This window comes from Oncorhynchus gorbuscha, unplaced genomic scaffold (assembly GCF_021184085.1).
Source record: "Oncorhynchus gorbuscha isolate QuinsamMale2020 ecotype Even-year unplaced genomic scaffold, OgorEven_v1.0 Un_scaffold_1486, whole genome shotgun sequence".
NCBI classification, from domain to species: Eukaryota; Metazoa; Chordata; class Actinopteri; order Salmoniformes; family Salmonidae; genus Oncorhynchus; species Oncorhynchus gorbuscha.
Window position 1 is genome coordinate 58,319 of NW_025746251.1, and position 22,855 is coordinate 81,173.

At 48.1% G+C, this 22,855-nt stretch overlaps 1 protein-coding gene across 1 annotated transcript; it reads right to left on the minus strand.

Annotated features, from left to right (window-relative positions):
* Positions 1-1,477: 1,477 nt before the first annotated feature.
* On the minus strand, positions 1,478-16,078 carry LOC124023041 (mucin-5AC-like). The gene is made up of 3 exons (XM_046337633.1): positions 15,900-16,078; positions 3,129-7,685; positions 1,478-1,740 (listed from the first exon to the last, which is right to left on the minus strand). The coding sequence occupies exons 2-3, from the start codon at positions 7,663-7,665 to the stop codon at positions 1,478-1,480; spliced, it is 4,800 nt and encodes a 1,599-aa protein (XP_046193589.1). The 5' UTR covers positions 7,666-7,685; positions 15,900-16,078.
* Positions 16,079-22,855: the final 6,777 nt, after the last annotated feature.

Sequence of the window (22,855 nt, forward strand, 5' to 3'; positions counted from 1 at the left end):
CCTCACCCAGGGTGAACACTCTACTCCTAACCTCACCCAGGGTGAACACTCTACTCCTAACCTCACCCAGGGTGAACACTCTACTCTTAACCTCACCCAGGGTGAACACTCTACTAACCTCACCCAGGGTGAACACTCTACTCCTAACCTCACCCAGGGTGAACACTCTACTCCTAACCTCACCCAGGGTGAACACGCTACTCCTAACCTCACCCAGGGTGAACACTCTACTCCTAACCTCACCCAGGGTGAACACTCTACTCCTAACCTCACCCAGGGTGAACACTGAACACTCCTAACCTCACCCAGGGTGAACACTCTACTCCTAACCTCACCCAGGGTGAACACTCTACTCCTAACCTCACCCAGGGTGAACACTCTACTCCTAACCTCACCCAGGGTGAACACTCTACTCCTAACCTCACCCAGGGTGAACACTCTACTCCTAACCTCACCCAGGGTGAACACTCCAAGACTAAGACACTAGCAATGCTTAAAAAAATACTACATCTTTCAATGGAGCAAGAAAGATGTAATGAGCCGTCTGCATGCATCCAACATCATTGTCTTAAAAGCTCATGATCATAGTTAAAAATCGTAGTTTAAACACCATATTGAAGTTAATATCCTGGCGTAGCCTACTGCACTGCAGCCCTTGATCGGAAGCTTATTTAACATACACATCTCTAGCTATATGATAACTGAAATCAATCTATTGAGGTTTATTCATCTACTTAATGAGAAGATTGAGCAGCAATATTCTGGTGTGTGTGGAGTTCAAAGTTAGACATCAGTTGTTCTTGAGGAACCGAATCCCCTGGCGGTTTTATTAAAGTCCTTCCCTTCCCCGTCCTGATTTTTGCGGTTAATCAGCCCCCTTTGGAACACAGCTGACATCTTCCCCAGCGGCTTCTCTGCAGCCTCTTTAATCTTTCTGGCATCGAAGCGCGGACTGTAGAGGAGGAGTGGCAAGCGGCTGGCAAAAGATGGGACGACCTCCATCTCATTCTCTTTCTGCTGATTGACTTTCCGTGTCTTTACGGTCTGCTCTCTCTGGTCTTTCTTCTTGTCGGAGCCGTCGGGAGCTTTGCTAGCTTTGATCTGCTGCATTATTGCTTCCTTGGTTGAGAACATGTGGAAGAGCATGGCGTCCCACATCTTCATTGCTCTGGGCGCCTCTGTCTCCTTCAGCACTTCTTTGCCCTTCTCAGAGTGGTCTTTGACTTTTGCTGAAGAAGCTTGACTAGATTTGGCCTGGTCAGTGTTGTTACTGTAGATGGCGCCATCCCTGTGGACAGATTCGGGCTCTGGCTCCGGGAACTGAGGCTCCTCTGGTTCAACGACCATGTGTTTTTTGAGGCGCGACCAGCCACTGAACATTTTCTTCATACTTTTAGGTTTCCTTGCATTCAGTGCAGCGTTAGCAAGGCTAGGCTTAGCGGTTGAAGCTTGGGGCTTGTCTACTTTGTCTACATTGTCAACAGTCGAAGATGCAGTTGATATCGTAGGCTTCGTACAGGGTGTCTCTTGACGTCTGGCTGCTTTCCCCTGTGCACCTGAGGCAGTTGATATCGTAGGCTTCGTACAGGGTGTCTCTTGACGTCTGGCTGCTTTCCCCTGTGCACCTGAGGCAGTGACTTCCACATCTTCCATTGTGTCCGTCTCTGTCTGTCCAGTCTTTGGCTGAGATGGCGATGACATTCCTCTGTTTGTGGACGGGGCTTTTACAGAGGCTGAGGCCTGAGGCAGAGAGGCAGGAGTGAAAGAGTCAATCACTTTGGTAACGGCAGGTAGTTTTATCACAGTGTCTACGGCAGCGGTTGGGGTTGGGGACGATATACGTTCTATAGCAGGCCCTGTGGAAGTGGTGTTAGTCGATTTAGGCTCTGGTGTCGGTTTTAGGGAGACAATAGCTTCAATGTCATGCTTCGTCAAGGGTTTAGCTTCAGTAGAAGGGGTTAACCAAGGTCTAGTGGGACTAAAGCAACTTCTTGATGCCATAACCTTTGCAGCAGGTCTAGCTTCAACAGTAGGGCTGAAGTAGGATCTACTTTCTATAGTAGGTTCTGTTGAAGGTTGTACATTTATGGTAGGCTTGTTAGCTGGTTTAGGTTCTGGTGCAGGTTTTGTGAAGTCTCTAGTTTCCGTATTATTCTGTGTAAAGGGTTTAGCTTCAATAAAAGGGCTTAAGGTGGTTTCTCTTTCTATGGGCTTTGGGGAAGGTGGTACATATACTGTAGGCATGGTAGCTGGTTTAGGCTCTGGGGATGATTTGGCAAAGACTCTAGTTTCCATATTGTGCTGTATAATGGGTATAGCTTCAACAGTTGGGCTGAAGCAGGGTCTAGTTTCTCTAGTAGGTTCTGTTGAAGGTTGTACATATACTGTAGGCATGTTAGCTGGTTTAGGCTCTGGGGATGATTTAGCAAATACTTTGGTTTCCATATTGTGCTGTATAATGGGTTTAGCTTCAACAGTAGGGCTGAAGCAGGGTCTAGTTTCTGTAGTAGATGTTGTCGAAGGTTGTACATACACGGTAGGCTTGTTTGTTGCATGGTTAGGTTCTGTAACAGCTTTAGGTTCCATAGGCGTTGTTGACCATGGTCTGTTATGTCTACGTGGCGGTGTAGATGGTAGGACTTTTATGGTAGGTTTGTTAGGAAGCACTGAGACAGGTTTTGGGGAGGCGCTAGCTTCTATAATGGGCTTCATAAAGGGTTTAGCTTCAATAGTAGGGCTAAAAGAGTCTGCGGTAGGTTGTACATTTATGATAGTTATATTAGCCCAGACAGGTTCAAGGGATTTTGGTGAATTTTTAGCTTCTGCAACAGGTTTTGTAAAGGGTTTAGTTTCTAAAGCAGGGGTTGAGGGAGGTATGGCCTCTATTATGGGAGGTGTGGGAGGTTGTACAATTATTATAGGCCTGTTAGTATGTGGGACAGGTTTTGGAGAGGAACTATTGTTGTAAACAGGCTTTGTAAAATGCTTAGCTTGTAATGTAGGGCTTATTGGGGATCTAATTTCTGTGGATGGCTGTGCACTTATGATAGTTGAGTTAGTACGTGTAGGCTCTAGGAATGGTTTCAGCCAAGCTCCATTTGCTACAATAGGGTTTGTAAATTGTTTACCTTCGTTCGTAGAGCTGGCTGAGAATCTCGTTTCAGTAGTGGACTTGGTGGAAGGTTTTTCATCAATGGTAGATTTTGTAGATTGTCTGCATTCAATTGCTTTGTGGGAGTTGGTTTCTACAAAATGCTTCCTGGTATGGTTTGCATGGTACTGCATGGTACTGGGCAGAATATTTTCTGGAGTAGACTTGCCAGGTTGTACAGATTCTATTAAAGGCTCGTTGGGGAGTTGGGCTTCTATGCTAGGCGTGCTAGAGAGTTGGGCTACTATGCTAGGTGGGCTGGGAAGTTGGGCTACTATGCTAGGTGAGTTGGGAAGTTGGGCTACTATGCTAGGTGGGCTGGGAAGTTGTGCTATTTTGGTAGGTGGGCTAGGAAGTTTAGTTCCAGTGATAGGTGTGCATGAATGTTGGTTTTCTATAGTAGGTTTGGTGAGGACTTGGGTTCCTGTTTCAATAGTAGGTGTATGAGAGAGTTGAGTTCTTAGGGTTGGCACACTAGGCTTGCTAGGTAGTTTGGTGTCTATGGTAGGCTTGTCTGGTAGTATAGTTGCTGTGGTAGGTTGGCTGGGGAGTTGGCTTCCTATATCAGGGTTATTAGGGACTTGGGCTCCTATGACAGGTTTTCTGGGTAGTTTAGTGTCTGTGCTAATATTATCCTCGACAGAAAGATGCATGACTGTGGGATCTGCCTCTGACTTTCCACTGTGTCGGGGAATATTTGCTACAGTTGAATTTTGTGAAACTTCAGCATTCGGAATGCTGAAAGGAAACAGCGACTTTGACACAACATTCCTACCTATCGGGAATAAAGGAGTTTCATTTAGCTGAAATGGAGCTGATCTGATTGTGTGTACCACACCTGCTTTATGTGCCAGTCTTGGAACCTCAGAATGAGAGGCCATTGGTGTGGGGACTTCACTGGTGGCTGGTGGAAGAGTTAACTGTCCGAGGGCCAATAGAAGTTCAGGTTTTGTTATGTCCACAATGGGTGTTATATCAGGTTGTATTGCATAAGCAGGTGCTTCAGATTTGTTAACATCTGATGTATTGGGTTTAAATATGGCTGCCTTATCTGTGGGTGTCTGAGAACAGCCAGTTGCAGCTAAAGGTGTTGAAAGTGAAGGTGCCGGAACAGTAGAATGCTGCCCATGCAGGGTAGGTTTCTGTTGTTCTCTGTTGGGTGTGTTTGATCCTATGGGGGATGTTTCAGGTTTAGAGATTAAAGGAGGACGAGGCCCATTTGGTAATCCATTATTCTGTGCTGTGGATGGTGATGGTGTTGATTCATTAGCTTTAGGTCCAGAAGGACCGTAGTATGTCCGGATCCCACCATAGGCAACATACTCAGCCGGAGTCAGTCCGTAATATGTTGACCGTGTTTTAGGTTTTTTGGATGTAGGGGTATTTTGATGCTCTATCAATGGTGCCAAAACTTTACGTAAGCCAATTATAGGAGAGTCTGGGTATCTAGGGGTCAATGGGGATCGAGGTGATGAAATCATTGGCGTTAGCACAGTGTTTGGAGGTGGTTGTGCTGAGATCATTGGCACAGTGGGTCCGTTTGGTGGAGCTGAAATGGTTGGCGCTTTGTATCCATTTGAAGCTGTCGTTGGTATCCTTTTGGGGGACAATGGGGCCTGTTGCTTTTGATACTCAGGTGGGATTCCATATTCAGTTGTTTCATCCATTTTATCTTTCTGCATACGAGGTTCTGTAAACTTGACTTTTGGCTTGGAAACTGCACTGTCACGTGCAGCGATCTTTGATGCTAGAATCTCATTGTGAGTTCTCTCAGCCATAGATCTTTCAGTGGTGGTTGTACTTCCACTAGTCTGGTTCCTATTTCTATCCCCACTGGTTGGACCTTGTGAAAGTTCCACTGAGCCGGCACAGGCAGATCCAGCTGGTTTTGGTTGTTCAGTGGCTGTTGAGCGAGTTTGGGCTGCACTGGTAACAGGCATTGATGGGGGTGATTTGACTGCACTTGTAACAGGCATTGATGGGGGTGATTTGACTGTACTGTTAACTAGCATTGATGGGGGTGATTTGACTGTACTGTTAACAGGCATTGATGGGGGTGATTTGACTGTACTGTTAACAGGCATTGATGGGGGTGATTTGACTGTACTGTTAACAGGCATTGATGGGGGTGATTTGACTGTACTGTTAACAGGCATTGATGGTGGTGATTTGACTGTACTGTTAACAGGCATTGATGGGGGTGATTTGACTCTGCTGGCAACAGGAATTGCTAGGGGAGTTTGGGCTGTACTGGTAACAGGCATCGCCGGGGGAGATTTAACTCTACACATAACAGGCATGGGTGACTTGTGTCTCTGTGTGTTTATGACTGAGGCATGTACATCTTGATAGGAGCTGAAGGCAGGAGATATATTAGTCATACATCCGAGCATAGTAGTTGTATCCTGTATCTCCTGGTATCTGTGTGTCTCTTTGTTTACAACCAAAGCATGTACATCTTGATAGGAGCTGAATGCAGAAGATATCGTAGCCATGGACCGTTCCATGTTGGTTGTTATTCCATTAGTCTGAGTTGTACTTCTATCAACACTGGTCACACCTTGTAAATGTTTGTCAGAGTTAGATCCTATTGGTTTTAGTGCTTCTGCTGCAGCTAAGGGAATATTGCTTGTAGTGGTAACAGGCATTGAAGGAGGAGATTTGACTCTACTGTTAACAGTTATTGCTGAGGGAGATTTGACTCTACTGTTAACAGTTATTGCTGAGGGAGATTTGACTCTACTGTTAACAGTTATTGCTGAGGGAGATTTGACTCTACTGTTAACAGTTATTGCTGAGGGAGATTTGACTCTACTGTTAAGAGGTATTGCTGAGGGAGATTTAACTCTACTGTTAACAGTTATTGTTGAGGGAGATTTGACTCTACTGTTAACAGGTATTGCTGAGGGAGATTTGACTCTACTGTTAACAGGTATTGCTGAGGGTGTTTGGGCTGTACTGGTTATAGCCATTGGCGACTTGACTCTCTGTGTGACGTGTACATCCTGACAGGAGCTGAACATAGAAGATAAATTAGCCATAGATCCTCCCATGGTAGTTGTAATTCCATTATTTTGGAATATGTCTGTATCTGAACGAGATCCAATTGGTTTCAGTTGTTCGGTTGCTGCTGAGAGAGCTCTGGTAACAGTCAGTGGTGACATGTATTTCTCTGTCTCTGTGTTTACGACCGAGGCGTGCACATCCCGAGAGGAGAAGAAGACTGGACTTGCAGCGAACAGGAGTGGATTGGCTTTCGATATCTCAAAAACAGGTGTCAGTCTTCCCATTGTGGGATGGTGTGAGGGTGTTTTCGATCTTCCAGAAGGGGTCTTTGCCACGGAAACTTTATATGGGATAGCCGGCTCACTTTGGTGACAAGTCAGTGGTGATTTCTCCCTGTGTATCGTGGATAACGATGCTCCTTGATACAATATATTCACTCCTGTTATGTCTGGAAGTGCAGGCTTGGAGATTTCGTAAAACGTTGCCTTGGACGTGTAAATCATTGTTTGTGGGATGACGTCAGAAGGTTTGACTTTACGGGAATCAGCTTGATTTATTTGCGTGCTGACCATCTTAGAAGCCACTTTGTTCATAATGTGATCTTCAGAACCAAGGTTATTAGTGAGCAAAGCTGGTGTGGTCTTTGGAGCCTCATCCTTTGGCTTACTGGGTGTCATCACCTGATGGGTTGAGGTCAGAGGTTGTGTCTGAAGGGTTGGCGCTGACATCAGTACTGGAGCAGGAAGTGGGACTGGACCTTGGACCTGAGCGGGTAATGGTGCCAGACCCGGACCACTAGGTACTGGTGGGGAAAGAGTCATAACATGAGTTGATATCTTAGGTGAACATGGAGTTGGGGGAGTTGACTGTGGTACACTGGGGACTGAGTCTGGAGCTACTGTTGCCGTGGCCACCGACCCAGACGAATTCAGTGCTACAGATGAATACAAGTCATACAGATGAACTGCAGGGCCTTGTGAGAACTCAGGTGGGGGTGGGGGTGGGGGTGGGGGTGGCGGAGGCGGAGGCGGAGGCGAGGGTGGCATCATGCTTTCTGTGTCGTCATCGTCAAACATAAACGACGAGCACTCAAAGAGGGGCGCCACCTGGTTCTCTGATGTCTGCATGGGAGCGGTGTAGTCCAGTAGGGGGGGAAAGACCCCTGTCTGGCCGTAAGGATTGTTACCATATGGACCACTGGGGGGGAACGAGAACGGAGAGCGGGGGTGTGGATCATACAGAGGCCTAATGGGGAAACTGAAGTCCGGTGACCGGGGAGGAGTCGAGTGTGTGTCGCTGTGCTCCAGGTCCGAAGCTTCGTGTACGGGGGACAGACAGGAGCGGAAGGGGATGGGAGTCTGGGAGGGTCGGGCTTTCTTCTTGGTACTCTTCTTGATGAGTTTCTGCAGCCGGGCATTGGCCTTGTCTGGTTTGGGCAGCAGGGGAGGGGGAGGCTGGGAGGGGTCGGGAAGATCCGGCTGGAGTCCATTGCTGTACCTGACTGCCATCAGCGATTCATTTCAACCCCCTGAAAAGACAAAACAAAGACAAAACATCAATGACAAAATGATAAATTTATTTGACATAAATCTACCAAAACATTAACCCACGTCTTAAATGTTTTTGTGAGCTTCTATTAAGACAAAATTCATTACATACTGAAAACATTTGAGACAAACAGAAGATGCCACGTACTAGTGTGTTACTGTAATTAATATAAATGAATCATTGACATCCCTCTTCTCTTCCTGGTTTGTTTTTCAGCTGGACAATGCCTTGAGGAATTGTGAAGAACAGACGTTGGACTGTGATTATTTCGACGATCACTTCACATCATATTTATCATTCATTTCATTTAGCCGACATATTCCTCTTAAAAACTACGTTTAGATCAACATGTCTGAAGCATATGCAGTATGTTATGTGTACCAGTTGATTTTCTCCATAGCAACACACTGCCAACCTGGTATAAAATTATTCACAAACGGTCAAAAATATACAATTATGCAAAAATATTAATGTTTGTACTCGTTTATTTTGGACGATCTTATCCATTATGTATTTTAGTGAATAATGTGTTTTCATGTACTATTTGTTAACTTTCATTTAAAAAAATTAATAAAGTAAATGAATGAGGTAAATGTGCCATTGTGTGATATAACTTATTAACAGTCAAGTCCTATTTGTGTGGTTCTATCCATCTCTATGTTGTTTCCACTAGTGGGTGAGGTCATGGTATCCTGATCCTGTGGTCTGCGCATGTTGTTTCAGTAATGTGGGCCAGCCCTCACAGCTGTCCTGCTCTTTATTTAACCACTGCTAACGGCTCTATGAAAACTGCTTTAGATAGATTTGGCATCCCATGACAACCGGCTCATTAAAATACATTCTTAAAGGGCTTCGGTATCCTGGGGGTACTGGGTAACTTTATAAAACCTCAATAATTGAAATAGACAATAGAAGTCCCTTTAAAAGGATTATAATATGTGAGGCAAGTATAAACATGTCTCCATATAAAGTTTATATATTTAGGTAAAAACTTGTCAGGTGTTCTATGGGAATATTGTTACCTAATGTGACTTGTTTGTTGGTTTCTTACTGGTTAAAAGTAAATCATATTACATAACAGAAATCATAACACAATCCAGTCTTCATTTTAAAATCAAGGTTTTGGTGGTTCAATCGGTTTTGGAACAACAATTGATTGTGATTGTACCCTTCACACTGGGTCAAACAAGGCAATCTGGATCAACCACACTAATCTGGATCAACCACACTAATCTGGATCAACCACACTAATCTGGATCAACCATTATGATCTGGATCAACCACGCTAATCTGGATCACCACTCTAATCCGGATCAAACACGCTAATCTGGATTAACCACGCTAATCTGGGTCAACCATGCTAATCTGGATCAACCACTCTAATGGGGAGCACCACTCTAATCGGATCAACCACACTAATCTGGATCAACCACTGTAATCCGGATCACCACTCTAATCCGGATCAAACATGCTAATCTGGATCAACCACGCTAATTTGGATCAACCATGCTATTCTGGATCAACCACCCTAATCCGGAGCACCACTCTAATCGGATCAACCACACTAATCTGGATCAACCACTCTAATCCGGATCACCACTCTAATCCGGATCAAACACGCTAATCTGGATCAACCATGCTAATCTGGGTCAACCATGTTTATCTGGATCAACCACTCTAATCCGGATCACCACTCTAATCCGGATCAAACACGCTAATCCGGATCAAACACGCTAATCTGGATTAACCACGCTAATCTGGATCAACCATGCTAATTTGGATCAACCACTCTAATCCGGAGCACCACTCTAATCCGGATCAACCACACTAATCTGGATCAAACACTCTAATCCGGATCACCACTCTAATCCGGATCAAACACGCTAATCCGGATCAAACACGCTAATCTGGATTAACCACGCTAATCTGGATCAACCATGCTAATTTGGATCAACCACTCTAATCCGGAGCACCACTCTAATCCGGATCAACCACACTAATCTGGATCAAACACTCTAATCCGGATCACCACTCTAATCCGGATCAACCATGCTAATCTGGATCAACCACGCTAATTTGGATCAACCATGCTAATCTGGATCAGGCAGGGGTACAGATAGAGTCCTAGTGGTGCTGTAGCACCAGTCCTTTTGCCCTACTCTGAAAAAACAGCCTGGCCTCAGAGTGAGACGAAATACACTTGCCCTATTTCTGAGCACCTCCAAGACGTATGACACCTACTAATGGTGTAGTTACATGAGACAGAAACACATGTTGGGAGGTTGGTCGCGGAGGATGGGTTGATGTTCTCCGCAACAGTCTAGCAATCCAAATGCATGTTTTGAGTTACGTCGGCGACAACTGTAGCATTTTAGCTAATCCCTTATTCTGAATTTAACCCAATTAATCTATCCTTTGTCGGATTTAGTTCTCTTAACCTTTGTCATTAGTTACCGCCAATGTAAATTCTCCCCATAATTCTCCTTATCTATAATTATCAGTAGCAACAAGCAACTGGTTACAGATAACGACGTGCAATACCACAGTATACGTCCTCTAAATTGTTATATACGTCCACCAATTCGTATGATATTGTTGATTACTGCTGTTTTTTAAACTCTTTTCTCTCTTGTAACTAGTTGATTCATCTAGACTCCATTAGAGATGATCAGGTGACATAACTAACTATCTGATTCATTTAGACTACATTAGAGGTGATCAGATTATATATCTAACTAGCTGATTCATCTAGACTACATTAGAGGTGATCAGATTATACATCTAACTAGCTGATTCATCTAGACTACATTAGAGGTGATCACTAGCTGATTCATCTAGACTACATTAGAGATGATCAGGTGACATAACTAACTATCTGATTCATCTAGACTACATTAGAGGTGATCACTAGCTGATTCATCTAGACTACATTAGAGGTGATCACTATCTGATTCATCTAGACTACATTAGAGATGATCAGGTGACATAACTAACTATCTGATTCATCTAGGCTACATTAGAGATGATCAGGTGACATAACTAACTAGCTGATTCATCTAGGCTCCATTAGAGATGATCAGGTGACATAACTAACTATCTGATTCATCTAGACTACATTAGAGGTGATCAGATTATATATCTAACTAGCTGATTCATCTAGACTACATTAGAGATGATCACTAGCTGATTCATCTAGACTGCATTAGAGATGATCAGGTGACATAACTAACTATCTGATTCATCTAGACTACATTATAGATGATCAGATTATATATCTAACTAGCTGATTCATCTAGACTACATTAGAGATGATCAGGTGACATATCTAACTAGCTGATTCATCTAGACTACATTAGAGATGATCAGGTGACATAACTAACTAGCTGATTCATCTAGACTACATTAGAGGTGATCACTAGCTGATTCATCTAGACTACATTAGAGGTGATCACTAGCTGATTCATCTAGACTACATTAGAGATGATCAGGTGACATAACTAACTATCTGATTCATCTAGACTACATTAGAGATGATCAGATTACATAACTAACTATCTGATTCATCTAGACTACATTAGAGGTGATCACTAGCTGATTCATCTAGACTACATTAGAGATGATCAGGTGACATAACTAACTATCTGATTCATCTAGACTACATTAGAGATGATCAGGTGACATAACTAACTATCTGATTCATCTAGCCTACAGTAGAGATGATCAGGTGACATAACTAACTATCTGATTCATCTAGACTACATTAGAGATGATCAGGTTACATAACTAACTATCTGATTCATCTAGGCTCCATTAGAGATGATCAGGTTACATAACTAACTATCTGATTCATCTAGGCTCCATTAGAGATGATCAGGTTACATAACTAACTATCTGATTCATATAGCCTCCATTAGAGATGATCAGGTGACATAACTAACTATCTGATCCATCTAGCCTACATTAGAGATGATCAGGTGAAGAAAGAGGTCATTTTTTATGACTCCCTTTCATTAGTTGTTCTAGCTTGCTTAGTCATTTTTTTGTGGTTGAATTCACTTAGATCATTAGCCCTGTCAACGGTCTGTGCAACCTGTGTCCTGCAGTGGAGGATCCTTAGGGGAGGACCATCCTACTCAGTTCTCTACTTCCTTAACAGGTTAGGGGAGGACCATCCTACTCAGTTCTCTACTTCCTTAACAGGTTAGGGGAGGACCATCCTACTCAGTTCTCTACTTCCTTAACAGGTTAGGGGAGGACCATCCTACTCAGTTCTCTACTTCCTTAACAGGTTAGGGGAGGACCATCCTACTCAGTTCTCTACTTCCTTATTAAAAATAAATTAAAAAATAAATGACAGATTGAAAAAAGGAAGATTGTACAGAATACACATATTCCAAAACATGCATCCTGTTTACAACAAGGCACTTAAGTAATACTGCAAAAAAACTCCTGAATACAAAGTGTTATGTTTGGGTAAAATCCAACACACCACATCACTGAGTACCACTCTTCATATTCTCAAGCATGGTGGTGGTTGCATCAGGTTATGGGTATGCTTGTTATGAGCAAGGACTTTGTTAAGGACTAAGGAGTGTCTTAGGATAAAAAGAAACAGAATAGCTCAAATCCCGGAGGAAAACCTGGTTTAGTCTGCTTTCCAACAGACACTGAGGAATGAATTAATCTTTCAGCAGGACAATAACCTAAAATACAAGGCCAAATCTACACTTGAAATTGCTTACCAAGATGACATTGAAGGTCCTGAGTGGCCAAGTTACAGTTTTGACTCAAATCGGCTTGAAATCTATGGTAAGACTTGAACATGGCAATGATTAACCATCACCTTGACAGAGCTTGAAGAACTTTAAAAAACACTACGGGAAAATATTGTTCATGGGGCAGAAAAAGTCCACGCTCATAAAATAAATTGTTTGCATATGTCTATTCTGAAATAAAGCCTGTCCTCCATTTGCAACAGCCATGTTCCATATGATACAGTAGCACGTGGTGCTTGTTACAGGGAAAGGAAGGGTTTTGTTTCCTAAACACCCGGGGCTCTAATATAGGTCTGGCTGCCTCTTGGGACACTGGGAAAAGGTCCAGGGCCTAATTTTAGTCTGAGGTAAGAGAGGGGGAAGGTATCGTAAGACACCAGACACCTGCTCTCTGCAGTTATCTGTCCTACAGGCAGTGAATCAATCCCCCTGTGCTCTGTGAACCAATGGGTACGTTTCAGGACGTCTTTTATTCAGTCACACTGTACAGATGATAAGATGTGTTAAATGTCCCAGGAACCAAATGAATAGGATTTGTCAGTCTTCTGAGCACGACTACAATAAAGCTGACCTGGAACGCGACCATTACTAGGCCACAGCTTCTGTAGGCCACAGCCAGAACACCGCATGGGAAGACCTCAATTGCATACTCAATTGTCTACTCCTCACGCCCTCTCTCCTCGTCTAGTTCTCAAAATCCATTGGATTTCAAAGTCAGAGGTTCCTCCCCTCCAACCTTCTCCAATGGGTTTTGAGAAAGAGGTGAGGAGAGAGGATGTGAGGAGGTGAGGAGAGAGGACGTGAGGAGTATACAATTGTGATTCTCCCCATGACAACATGATCTACCAAACGGGACCACAGACCCTACCGGTTTTCATATTTTGGGGTGCAATACCTTCTAATCTGTGGAGATGATTTCCCAGACTTTATATTAGGTTTAAAATAACAAAACAAAAAAATGTGGTTCAACAAAGGTTCTCTGGAAAATGTTTAACTGGACATTTGTTGTTAATGTTCTCAGAATGTCAATTGGACCGTTTCTACCAAATGTAACCCATTTAACTACTACACCCCCTACAGCCCCTACAGCCCCTACAGCCCCTACAGCTCCTACAGCCCCTACAGCTCCTACAGCTCCTATAGCTCCTACAGCCCCTACAGCTCCTACAGCCCCTACAGCTCCTACAGCCCCTACAGCTCCTACAGCTCCTACACCCCCTAGAGCCCCTACAGCTCCTACAGCCCCTACAGCCCTACAGCTCCCCCCTAGCTCCATCCCCTACACAGCCCCTACAGCCCCTACAGCTCCTACAGCCCCTACAGCTCCTACAGCTCCTACACCCCTACAGAGCCCCTACAGCTCCTACAGCCCCTACAGCTCCTACAGCCCCTACACCCCTACATCCCCTACAGCCCCTACAGCCCCTACAGCTCCTACAGCTCCTATAGCTCCTACAGCCCCTACAGCTCCTACAGCCCCTACAGCTCCTACAGCTCCTACAGCCCCTACAGCTCCTACAGCCCCTACAGCTCCTACAGCCCCTACAGCCCCTACAGCCCCTACAGCTCCTACAGCCCCTACAGCTCCTACAGCTCCTACAGCCCCTACAGCTCCTACAGCCCCTACAGCTCCTACAGCCCCTACAGCTCCTACAGCCCTACAGCCCCTACAGCCCTACAGCCCCTACAGCTCCTACAGCCCCTACAGCCCCTACAGCTCCTACAGCCCCTACAGCTCCTACAGCTCCTACAGCCCCTACAGCCCCTACAGCTCCTACAGCCCCTACAGCTCCTACAGCCCCTACAGCCCCTACAGCTCCTACAGCCCCTACAGCCCTACAGCCCCTACAGCCCTACAGCCCTACAGCCCTACAGCCCCTACAGCTCCTACAGCCCCTACAGCTCCTACAGCCCCTACAGCCCCTACCCCTACAGCCCCTACAGCTCCTACAGCCCCTACAGCCCCTACAGCCCCTACAGCCCCTACAGCCCCTACACCCCCTACAGCCCCTACAGCTCCCCCCCTACAGCCCCTACAGCCCCTACAGCCCCTACAGCCCCTACACCCCCTACACCCCTACACCCCCTACAGCCCCTACAGCCCTACAGCTCCTACAGCCCCTACAGCCCCTACCTCCTACAGCTCCTACACCCCCTACAGCCCCTACAGCCCCTACAGCTCCTACAGCCCCTACAGCCCCTACAGCCCCTACAGCCCCTACAGCTCCTACAGCCCCTACAGCCCCTACAGCCCCTACAGCCCCTACACCTCCTACAGCCCCTACAGCCCCTACAGCCCCTACAGCCCCTACAGCTCCTACAGCCCCTACAGCCCCTACAGCCCCTACAGCCCTACAGCCCCTACAGCCCCTACAGCCCCTACAGCCCCTACAGCCCCTACAGCCCCTACAGCTCCTACAGCCCCTACACCCCTACAGATCCCTACAGCTCCTACAGCCCCTACACCCCCTACAGCTCCTACAGCCCCTACAGCCCCTACAGCTCCTACAGCTCCTACAGCTCCTACAGCCCCTACAGCTCCTACAGCCCCTACACCCCCTACACCCCCTACAGCCCCTACAGCCCCTACAGCTCCTACAGCTCCTACACCCCCTACATCCCCTACACCCCCTACAGCTCCTACAGCTCCTACAGCCCCAGACCTTAAACCCAATGCTCGATACATGAGAAGAGGTCACCCTTTCTAAAGCCTGGGGTTTAGACTGGGAGGCCTCCGACTCACAGGCTCCAGAGAGGAAAGTGTAACTTCACACTGTCCTCTGACCTCAAGTTAAGCTCCTTTACTTTAGAACAGTGAAAATGAATCAACCACAAGTAAAACCAGAGATAAACGATAAAAGACATAAACGATGCCAAATGACGATCGGAAAACAAAGTTGTATTTACGTTGGTATGTCCACAATCACACTGTTTTTTTTTTGGTCGACACAATTTATGTTTAGTCAAATTTGCCGCCAGTTTATTCATGTAGCAGTTGACTAATTTTGGCTTGTTACACTGTGAAACGAAGAATATGTCCCTTTTACAGGCAAATACTGTCACTGTACACAGAAAACATCTCCAAATATCACATCGTTCATTAGAATCTGTCTTTATTTCTACACATTTTCAAGTCCAGTGATATTACAGAGATTGTGTTGCTAGGCAGATATTAGTCATCTGTTCATTACTGATGTAAAACGTGCAACATGTTTAAGTGTAGGTCTACAAATACAAAACTTTTTTTTGGTTAACTGATCATATTCATGGGTTTTTTTGAGGTTCAAATGCATTTCCGGGGAGCAAATCCCCAACAGATGTAGTTGGCCTACTCCCCGTCCATGCAAATCAACACATAACAGGACAGTAACATGATCTAGCCAATCACACGGACAGACACTGAATTACATTGTGTTTACCTTAGGGATTCCTAGTTAGGGGCAAACTCTCTGGCTGGTCTTAGCTGCTATAATCCCAGACTGGAGTGTAACCTCACAGAGGCAGGGTCATCTTGGACTGAGTGAGCTGAACCCTGTCTACCATAGCAGGGCAACGATCTCCCGTCGACAACCACTCCAAAAATAAAACCCTGATGCACCCAGTACCTGTTCCACTGTGACAGCAGAACTGCAGCCAGCGCAGCGCCGAGGCAGGACCATGACAGCTACAGAGCTACCTGTACCGAGGCAGGACCATGACAGCTACAGAGCTACCTGTACCGAGGCAGGACCATGACAGCTACAGAGCTACCTGTACCGAGGCAGGGCCATCACAGCTACAGAACTACCTGTACCGAGGCAGGACCATGACAGCTACAGAGCTACCTGAACCGAGGCAGGACCATGACAGCTACAGAGCTACCTGTACCGAGGCAGGACCATGACAGCTACAGAGCTACCTGTACCGAGGCAGGACCATGACAGCTACAGAACTACCTGTACCGAGGCAGGACCATGACAGCTACAGAGCTACCTGTACCGAGGCAGGACCATGACAGCTACAGAGCTACCTGTACCGAGGCAGGACCATGACAGCTACAGAGCTACCTGTACCGAGGCAGGGCCATCACAGCTACAGAGCTACCTGTACCGAGGCAGGACCATGACAGCTGCAGAGCTACCTGTAGGGAGGCAGGACCATGACAGCTACAGAGCTACCTGTACCGAGGCAGGACCATGACAGCTACAGAACTACCTGTACCGAGGCAGGACCATGACAGCTACAGAGCTACCTGTACCGAGGCAGGACCATGACAGCTACAGAACTACCTGTACCGAGGCAGGACCATGACAGCTACAGAGCTACCTGTACCGAGGCAGGACCATGACAGCTACAGAGCTACCTGTAGGGAGGCAGGGTGTTTCCACAACCACAGAGCTGTCTGTACGGAGGCAGGCAGGGGGTTTCCACAACCACAGAGCTGTCTGTACGGAGGCAGGCAGGGGGTTTCCACAACCACAGAGCTGTCTGTACCCAGGGAGGCAGGGGGTTTCCACAACCACAGAGCTGTCTGTAACCAGAGGGGCAGGGGGTTTCCACAACCACAGAGCTGTCTGTACCCAGAGGGGCAGGGGGTTTCCACAACCACAGAGCTGCCTGTACTCAGGAAGGCAGGGGGTTTCCACAACCACAGAGCTGTCTGTACCCAGGAAGGCAGGGGGTTTCCACAACCACAGAGCTGTCTGTACTCAGGAAGGCAGGGGGTTTCCACAACCACAGAGCTGCCTGTACTCAGGAAGGCAGGATGTTTCCACAACCACAGAGCTGTCTGTACTCAGGAAGGCAGGGGGTTTCCACAACCACAGAGCTGCCTGTACTCAGGAAGGCAGGATGTTTCCACAACCACAGAGCTGTCTGTACCCAGGGAGGCAGGGGGTTTCCACAACGACCCAAGATATATTACCAGGCCACGCCCTGCAGAAAGAACCTGCTGATCTACTCTGAGTATGACCTGATCTGGACTGTTCCTGCTCCTGTTCCTGTTCCTGTTCCTGCTCCTGCTCCTGTTCCTGCTCCTGCTCCTTTTCCTGCTCCTGCTCCTGTTCCTGCTCCTGCTCCTGTTCCTGTTCCTGCTCCTGTTCCTTTTCCTGCTCCTGTTCCTGTTCCTGCTCCTGCTCCTGCTCCTGCTCCTGCTCCTGCTCCTTTTCCTGCTCCTGCTCCTGTTCCTGCTCCTGCTCCTGTTCCTGTTCCTGCTCCTGTTCCTGTTCCTGCTCCTGTTCCTGTTCCTGTTCCTGCTCCTGCTCCTGTTCCTGTTCCTGCTCCTGCTCCTGTTCCTGTTCCTGTTCCTGCTCCTGCTCCTGCTCCTGCTCCTGCTCCTGCTCCTTTTCCTGCTCCTGCTCCTGCTCCTGCTCCTGCTCCTGCTCCTGTTCCTGCTTCTGCTCCTGTTCCTGTTCGTGTTCCTGCTCCTGCTCCTGTTCCTGTTCCTGCTCCTGCTCCTGCTCCTGCTCCTGCTCCTGTTCCTGTTCCTGCTCCTTTTCCTGTTCCTGTTCCTGCTCCTGCTCCTGTTCCTGTTCCTGCTCCTGCTCCTGCTCCTGCTCCTGTTCCTGCTCCTGCTGTTCCTGCTCCTGTTCCTGCTCCTGCTCCTGCTCCTGCTCCTGTTCCTGTTCCTGCTCCTTTTCCTGTTCCTGTTCCTGCTCCTGCTCCTGCTCCTGTTCCTGTTCCTGTTCCTGTTCCTGTTCCTGCTCCTGCTCCTGCTCCTGTTCCTGTTCCTGCTCCTGTTCCTGCTCCTGCTGCTGTTCCTGTTCCTGCTCCTGTTCCTGCTCCTGCTCCTGCTCCTGCTCCTGTTCCTGTTCCTGTTCCTTTTCCTGCTCATGCTCCTGCTCCTGTTCCTGCTCCTTTTCCTGCTCCTGTTCCTGTTCATGTTCCTGCTCTGCTGCTCCTGCTCCTGCTCCTGCTCCTGCTCCTGCTCCTGCTCCTGCTCCTGTTCCTGCTCATTTTCCTGCTCCTGCTCCTGCTCCTGCTCCTGCTCCTGCTCCTTTTCCTGCTCCTGCTCCTTTTCCTGCTCCTTTTCCTGCTCCTTTTCCTGCTCCTGCTCTGCTGCTCCTGCTCCTGCTCCTGTTCCTGCTCCTTTTCCTGCTCCTGCTCCTGCTCCTGCTCCTGCTCCTGCTCCTGCTCCTGCTCCTTTTCCTGCTCCTGCTCCTGCTCCTGCTCCTGCTCCTGCTCCTTTTCCTGCTCCTGCTCCTGCTCCTGCTCCTTTTCCTGCTCCTGCTCCTGTTCCTGTTCCTGCTCCTGCTCCTGTTCCTGTTCCTGCTCCTTTTCCTTCTCCTGCTCCTGCTCCTGCTCCTGTTCCTGCTCCTTTTCCTGCTCCTGCTCCTGCTCCTGTTCCTTTTCCTGCTCCTGCTCCTTTTCCTGCTCCTGCTCCTGCTCCTGCTCCTGTTCCTTTTCCTGCTCCTGCTCCTTTTCCTGCTCCTGCTCCTGCTCCTGTTCCTGCTCCTTTTCCTGCTCCTGCTCCTGCTCCTGCTCCTGCTCCTGCTCCTGCTCCTGTTCCTTTTCCTGCTCCTGCTCCTTTTCCTGTTCCTGCTCCTGCTCCTGTTCCTGCTCCTTTTCCTGCTCCTGCTCCTGCTCCTGTTCCTTTTCCTGCTCCTGCTCCTGCTCCTGCTCCTGCTCCTTTTCCTGCTCCTGCTCCTGCTCCTGCTCCTGCTCCTGTTCCTTTTCCTGCTCCTGCTCCTTTTCCTGTTCCTGCTCCTGCTCCTGCTCCTGCTCCTTTTCCTGCTCCTGCTCCTGTTCCTGCTCCTGCTCCTGCTCCTGCTCCTGCTCCTGCTCCTGCTCCTGCTCCTGTTCCTGCTCCTGTTCCTGCTCCTGCTCCTGCTCCTGCTCCTGTTCCTGCTCCTTTTCCTTTTCCTGCTCCTGCTCCTGCTCCTGTTCCTGCTCCTGTTCCTGCTCCTGCTGCTGTTCCTGTTCCTGCTCCTGTTCCTGCTCCTGTTCCTGTTCCTGCTCATTTTCCTGTTCCTGCTCCTGCTCCTGCTCCTGCTCCTGCTCCTTTTCCTGCTCCTGCTCCTTTTCCTGCTCCTTTTCCTGCTCCTTTTCCTGCTCCTGCTCTGCTGCTCCTGCTCCTGCTCCTGCTCCTGTTCCTGCTCCTTTTCCTGCTCCTGCTCCTGCTCCTGCTCCTGCTCCTGCTCCTGCTCCTTTTCCTGCTCCTGCTCCTGCTCCTGCTCATGCTCCTTTTCCTGCTCCTGCTCCTGCTCCTGCTCCTGCTCCTGCTCCTGTTCCTGTTCCTGTTCCTGCTCCTGCTCCTGTTCCTGCTCCTTTTCCTGCTCCTGCTCCTGCTCCTGCTCCTGTTCCTGCTCCTTTTCCTGCTCCTGCTCCTGCTCCTGCTCCTGTTCCTTTTCCTGCTCCTGCTCCTTTTCCTGCTCCTGCTCCTGCTCCTACTCCTGTTCCTTTTCCTGCTCCTGCTCCTTTTCCTGCTCCTGCTCCTGTTCCTGCTCCTTTTCCTGCTCCTGCTCCTGCTCCTGCTCCTGCTCCTGTTCCTTTTCCTGCTCCTTTTCCTCCTCCTGCTCCTGCTCCTGTTCCTTTTCCTGCTCCTGCTCCTTTTCCTGCTCCTGCTCCTGTTCCTGCTCCTTTTCCTGCTCCTGCTCCTGCTCCTGCTCCTGTTCCTTTTCCTGCTCCTTTTCCTGTTCCTGCTCCTGCTCCTGTTCCTGCTCCTTTTCCTGCTCCTGCTCCTGCTCCTGCTCCTGTTCCTTTTCCTGCTCCTGCTCCTTTTCCTGCTCCTGCTCCCGCTCCTGTTCCTGCTCCTTTTCCTGCTCCTGCTCCTGCTCCTGCTCCTGCTCCTGTTCCTTTTCCTGCTCCTGCTCCTGTTCCTGTTCCTGCTCCTGCTCCTGCTCCTGCTCCTTTTCCTGCTCCTGCTCCTGCTCCTGCTCCTGTTCCTGCTCCTTTTCCTGCTCCTGCTCCTGCCCCTGCTCCTGCTCCTGCTCCTGCTCCTGCTCCTGTTCCTGTTCCTGTTCCTGCTCCTGCTCCTGCTCCTGCTCCTGCTCCTGCTCCTGTTCCTGTTCCTGCTCCTGCTCCTGCTCCTGCTCCTTTTCCTGCTCCTGCTCCTTTTCCTGCTCCTGCTCCTGCTCCTGTTCCTGCTCCTTTTCCTGCTCCTGCTCCTGCTCCTGTTCCTGCTCCTGCTCCTGTTCCTGCTCCCTGCTCCTGCTCCTGCTCCTGCTCCTGCTCCTGTTCCTGCTCCTGCTCCTGCTCCTGCTCCTGCTCCTGCTCCTGTTCCTGTTCCTGCTCCTGCTCCTGTTCCTGCTCCTTTTCCTGTTCCTGCTCCTGCTCCTGTTCCTGCTCCTGCTCCTGCTCCTGCTCCTGCTCCTGCTCCTGCTCCTGCTCCTGCTCCTGCTCCTTTCCTGCTCCTGCTCCTGCTCCTGCTCCTGCTCCTGCTCCTGCTCCTGCTCCTGCTCCTGCTCCTGTTCCTGTTCCTGCTCCTGCTCCTGCTCCTGCTCCTGCTCCTGCTCCTGCTCCTTTTCCTGCTCCTGCTCCTGCTCCTGCTCCTGCTCCTGCTCCTGCTCCTGCTCCTGCTCCTGTTCCTGCTCCTGTTTCTGTTCCTGTTCCTGTTCCTTCTCCACAACAACCCCTAGAGGCAGACAGGAGCCTGCTCACACATCCAATATGGAGACCACCTCTGGTTTAGCCAACACGTGGGACACCCATGATCATGGAGCCATACCAAGTGTTGAGTAGATAGGAAGGAGGGAGTTTCATATGATAGGCCGGCATGTCGGTGGGTGTGGTGTTGAGGCCGGCATGTCGGTGGGTGTGGTGTTGAGAGAGGATGGAGGGAGTTTCATATGATAGGCCGGCATGTCGGTGGGTGTGGTGTGTGTAGAGAGGAAGGTGTATGATAGGCCGGCATGTCGGTGGGTGTGGTGTTGTGTAGAGAGGAAGGAGGGAGTTTCATATGATAGGCCGGCATGTCGGTGGGTGTGGTGTTGTGTAGAGAGGAAGGAGGGAGTTTCATATGATAGGCCGGCATGTCGGTGGGTGTGGTGTTGTGTAGAGAGGAAGGAGGGAGTTTCATATGATAGGCCGGCATGTCGGTGGGTGTGGTGTTGTGTAGAGAGGAAGGAGGGAGTTTCATATGATAGGCCGGCATGTCGGTGGGTGTGGTGTTGTGTAGAGAGGAAGGAGGGAGTTTCATATGATAGGCCGGCATGTCGGTGGGTGTGGTGTTGTGTAGAGAGGAAGGAGGGAGTTTCATATGATAGGCCGGCATGTCGGTGGGTGTGGTGTTGTGTAGAGAGGAAGGAGGAGGAGGGATGTCGGTGGGTGTGGTAGAGAGGAAGGAGGGAGTAATTCATATGATAGGCCGGCATGTCGGTGGGTGTGGTGTTGTGTAGAGAGGAAGGAGGGAGTTTCATATGATAGGCCGGCATGTCGGTGGGTGTGGTGTTGTGTAGAGAGGAAGGAGGGAGTTTCATATGATAGGCCGGCATGTCGGTGGGTGTGGTGTTGTGTAGAGAGGAAGGAGGGAGTTCCATATGATAGGCCGGCATGTCGGTGGGTGTGGTGTTGTGTAGAGAGGAAGGAGGGAGTTCCATATGATAGGCCGGCATGTCAGTTGGTGTGTCCTCTTCTCTCTGAGGCCGTGATCAACTTAGTGAAAGGGTGCAGAGGCATAGTTGAGTACTATGCAGGTGCCCTGTCATGTAAACAGGTAAACAAATACAAATGAATATGAAACCGCAGAACATGAATATGTAAATTATGTATCATGAATATGTATACATATGCAAATCGGGTTACCAACATACAGGTACAAATTAATAAGAAAATTATAAATATACAAAATATGTCAGAAGATAGGTTACACAGAAATGAATAAAGTTGTCAAAGCACAGATAACTACATCACAATGCCTCCCAAAACATCCAATACCTGATATTATAACGTCTGGAAGACATGAAGTACACAGAACACTACAGGTACAGTATATCTAATACCTGATATTATAACGTCTGGAAGACATGAAGTACACAGAACACTACAGGTACAGTATATCTAATACCTGATATTATAACGTCTGGAAGACATGAAGTACACAGAACACTACAGGTACAGTATATCTAATACCTGATATTATAACGTCTGGAAGACATGAAGTACACAGAACACTACAGGTACAGTATATCTAATACCTGATATTATAACGTCTGGAAGACATGAAGTACACAGAACACTACAGGTACAGTATATCTAATACCTGATATTATAACGTCTGGAAGACATGAAGTACACAGAACACTACAGGTACAGTATATCTAATACCTGATATTATAACGTCTGGAGGACATGAAGTACACAGAACACTACAGGTACAGTATATCTAATACCTGATATTATAACGTCTGGAAGACATGAAGTACACAGAACACTACAGGTACAGTATATCTAATACCTG

Coding starts and splice junctions, on each gene's coding strand:
- LOC124023041 (XM_046337633.1), bottom strand. CDS start 7,665: ATGGCAGTCAGGTACAGCAATGGACTCCAGCCGGATCTTCCCGACCCC. Junction 1,741..3,128: donor AGCCAGCTCTACGAACGAAG/GTAAACAATTTA, acceptor TCTCTGCCTCAG/GCCTCAGCCTCTGTAAAAGC.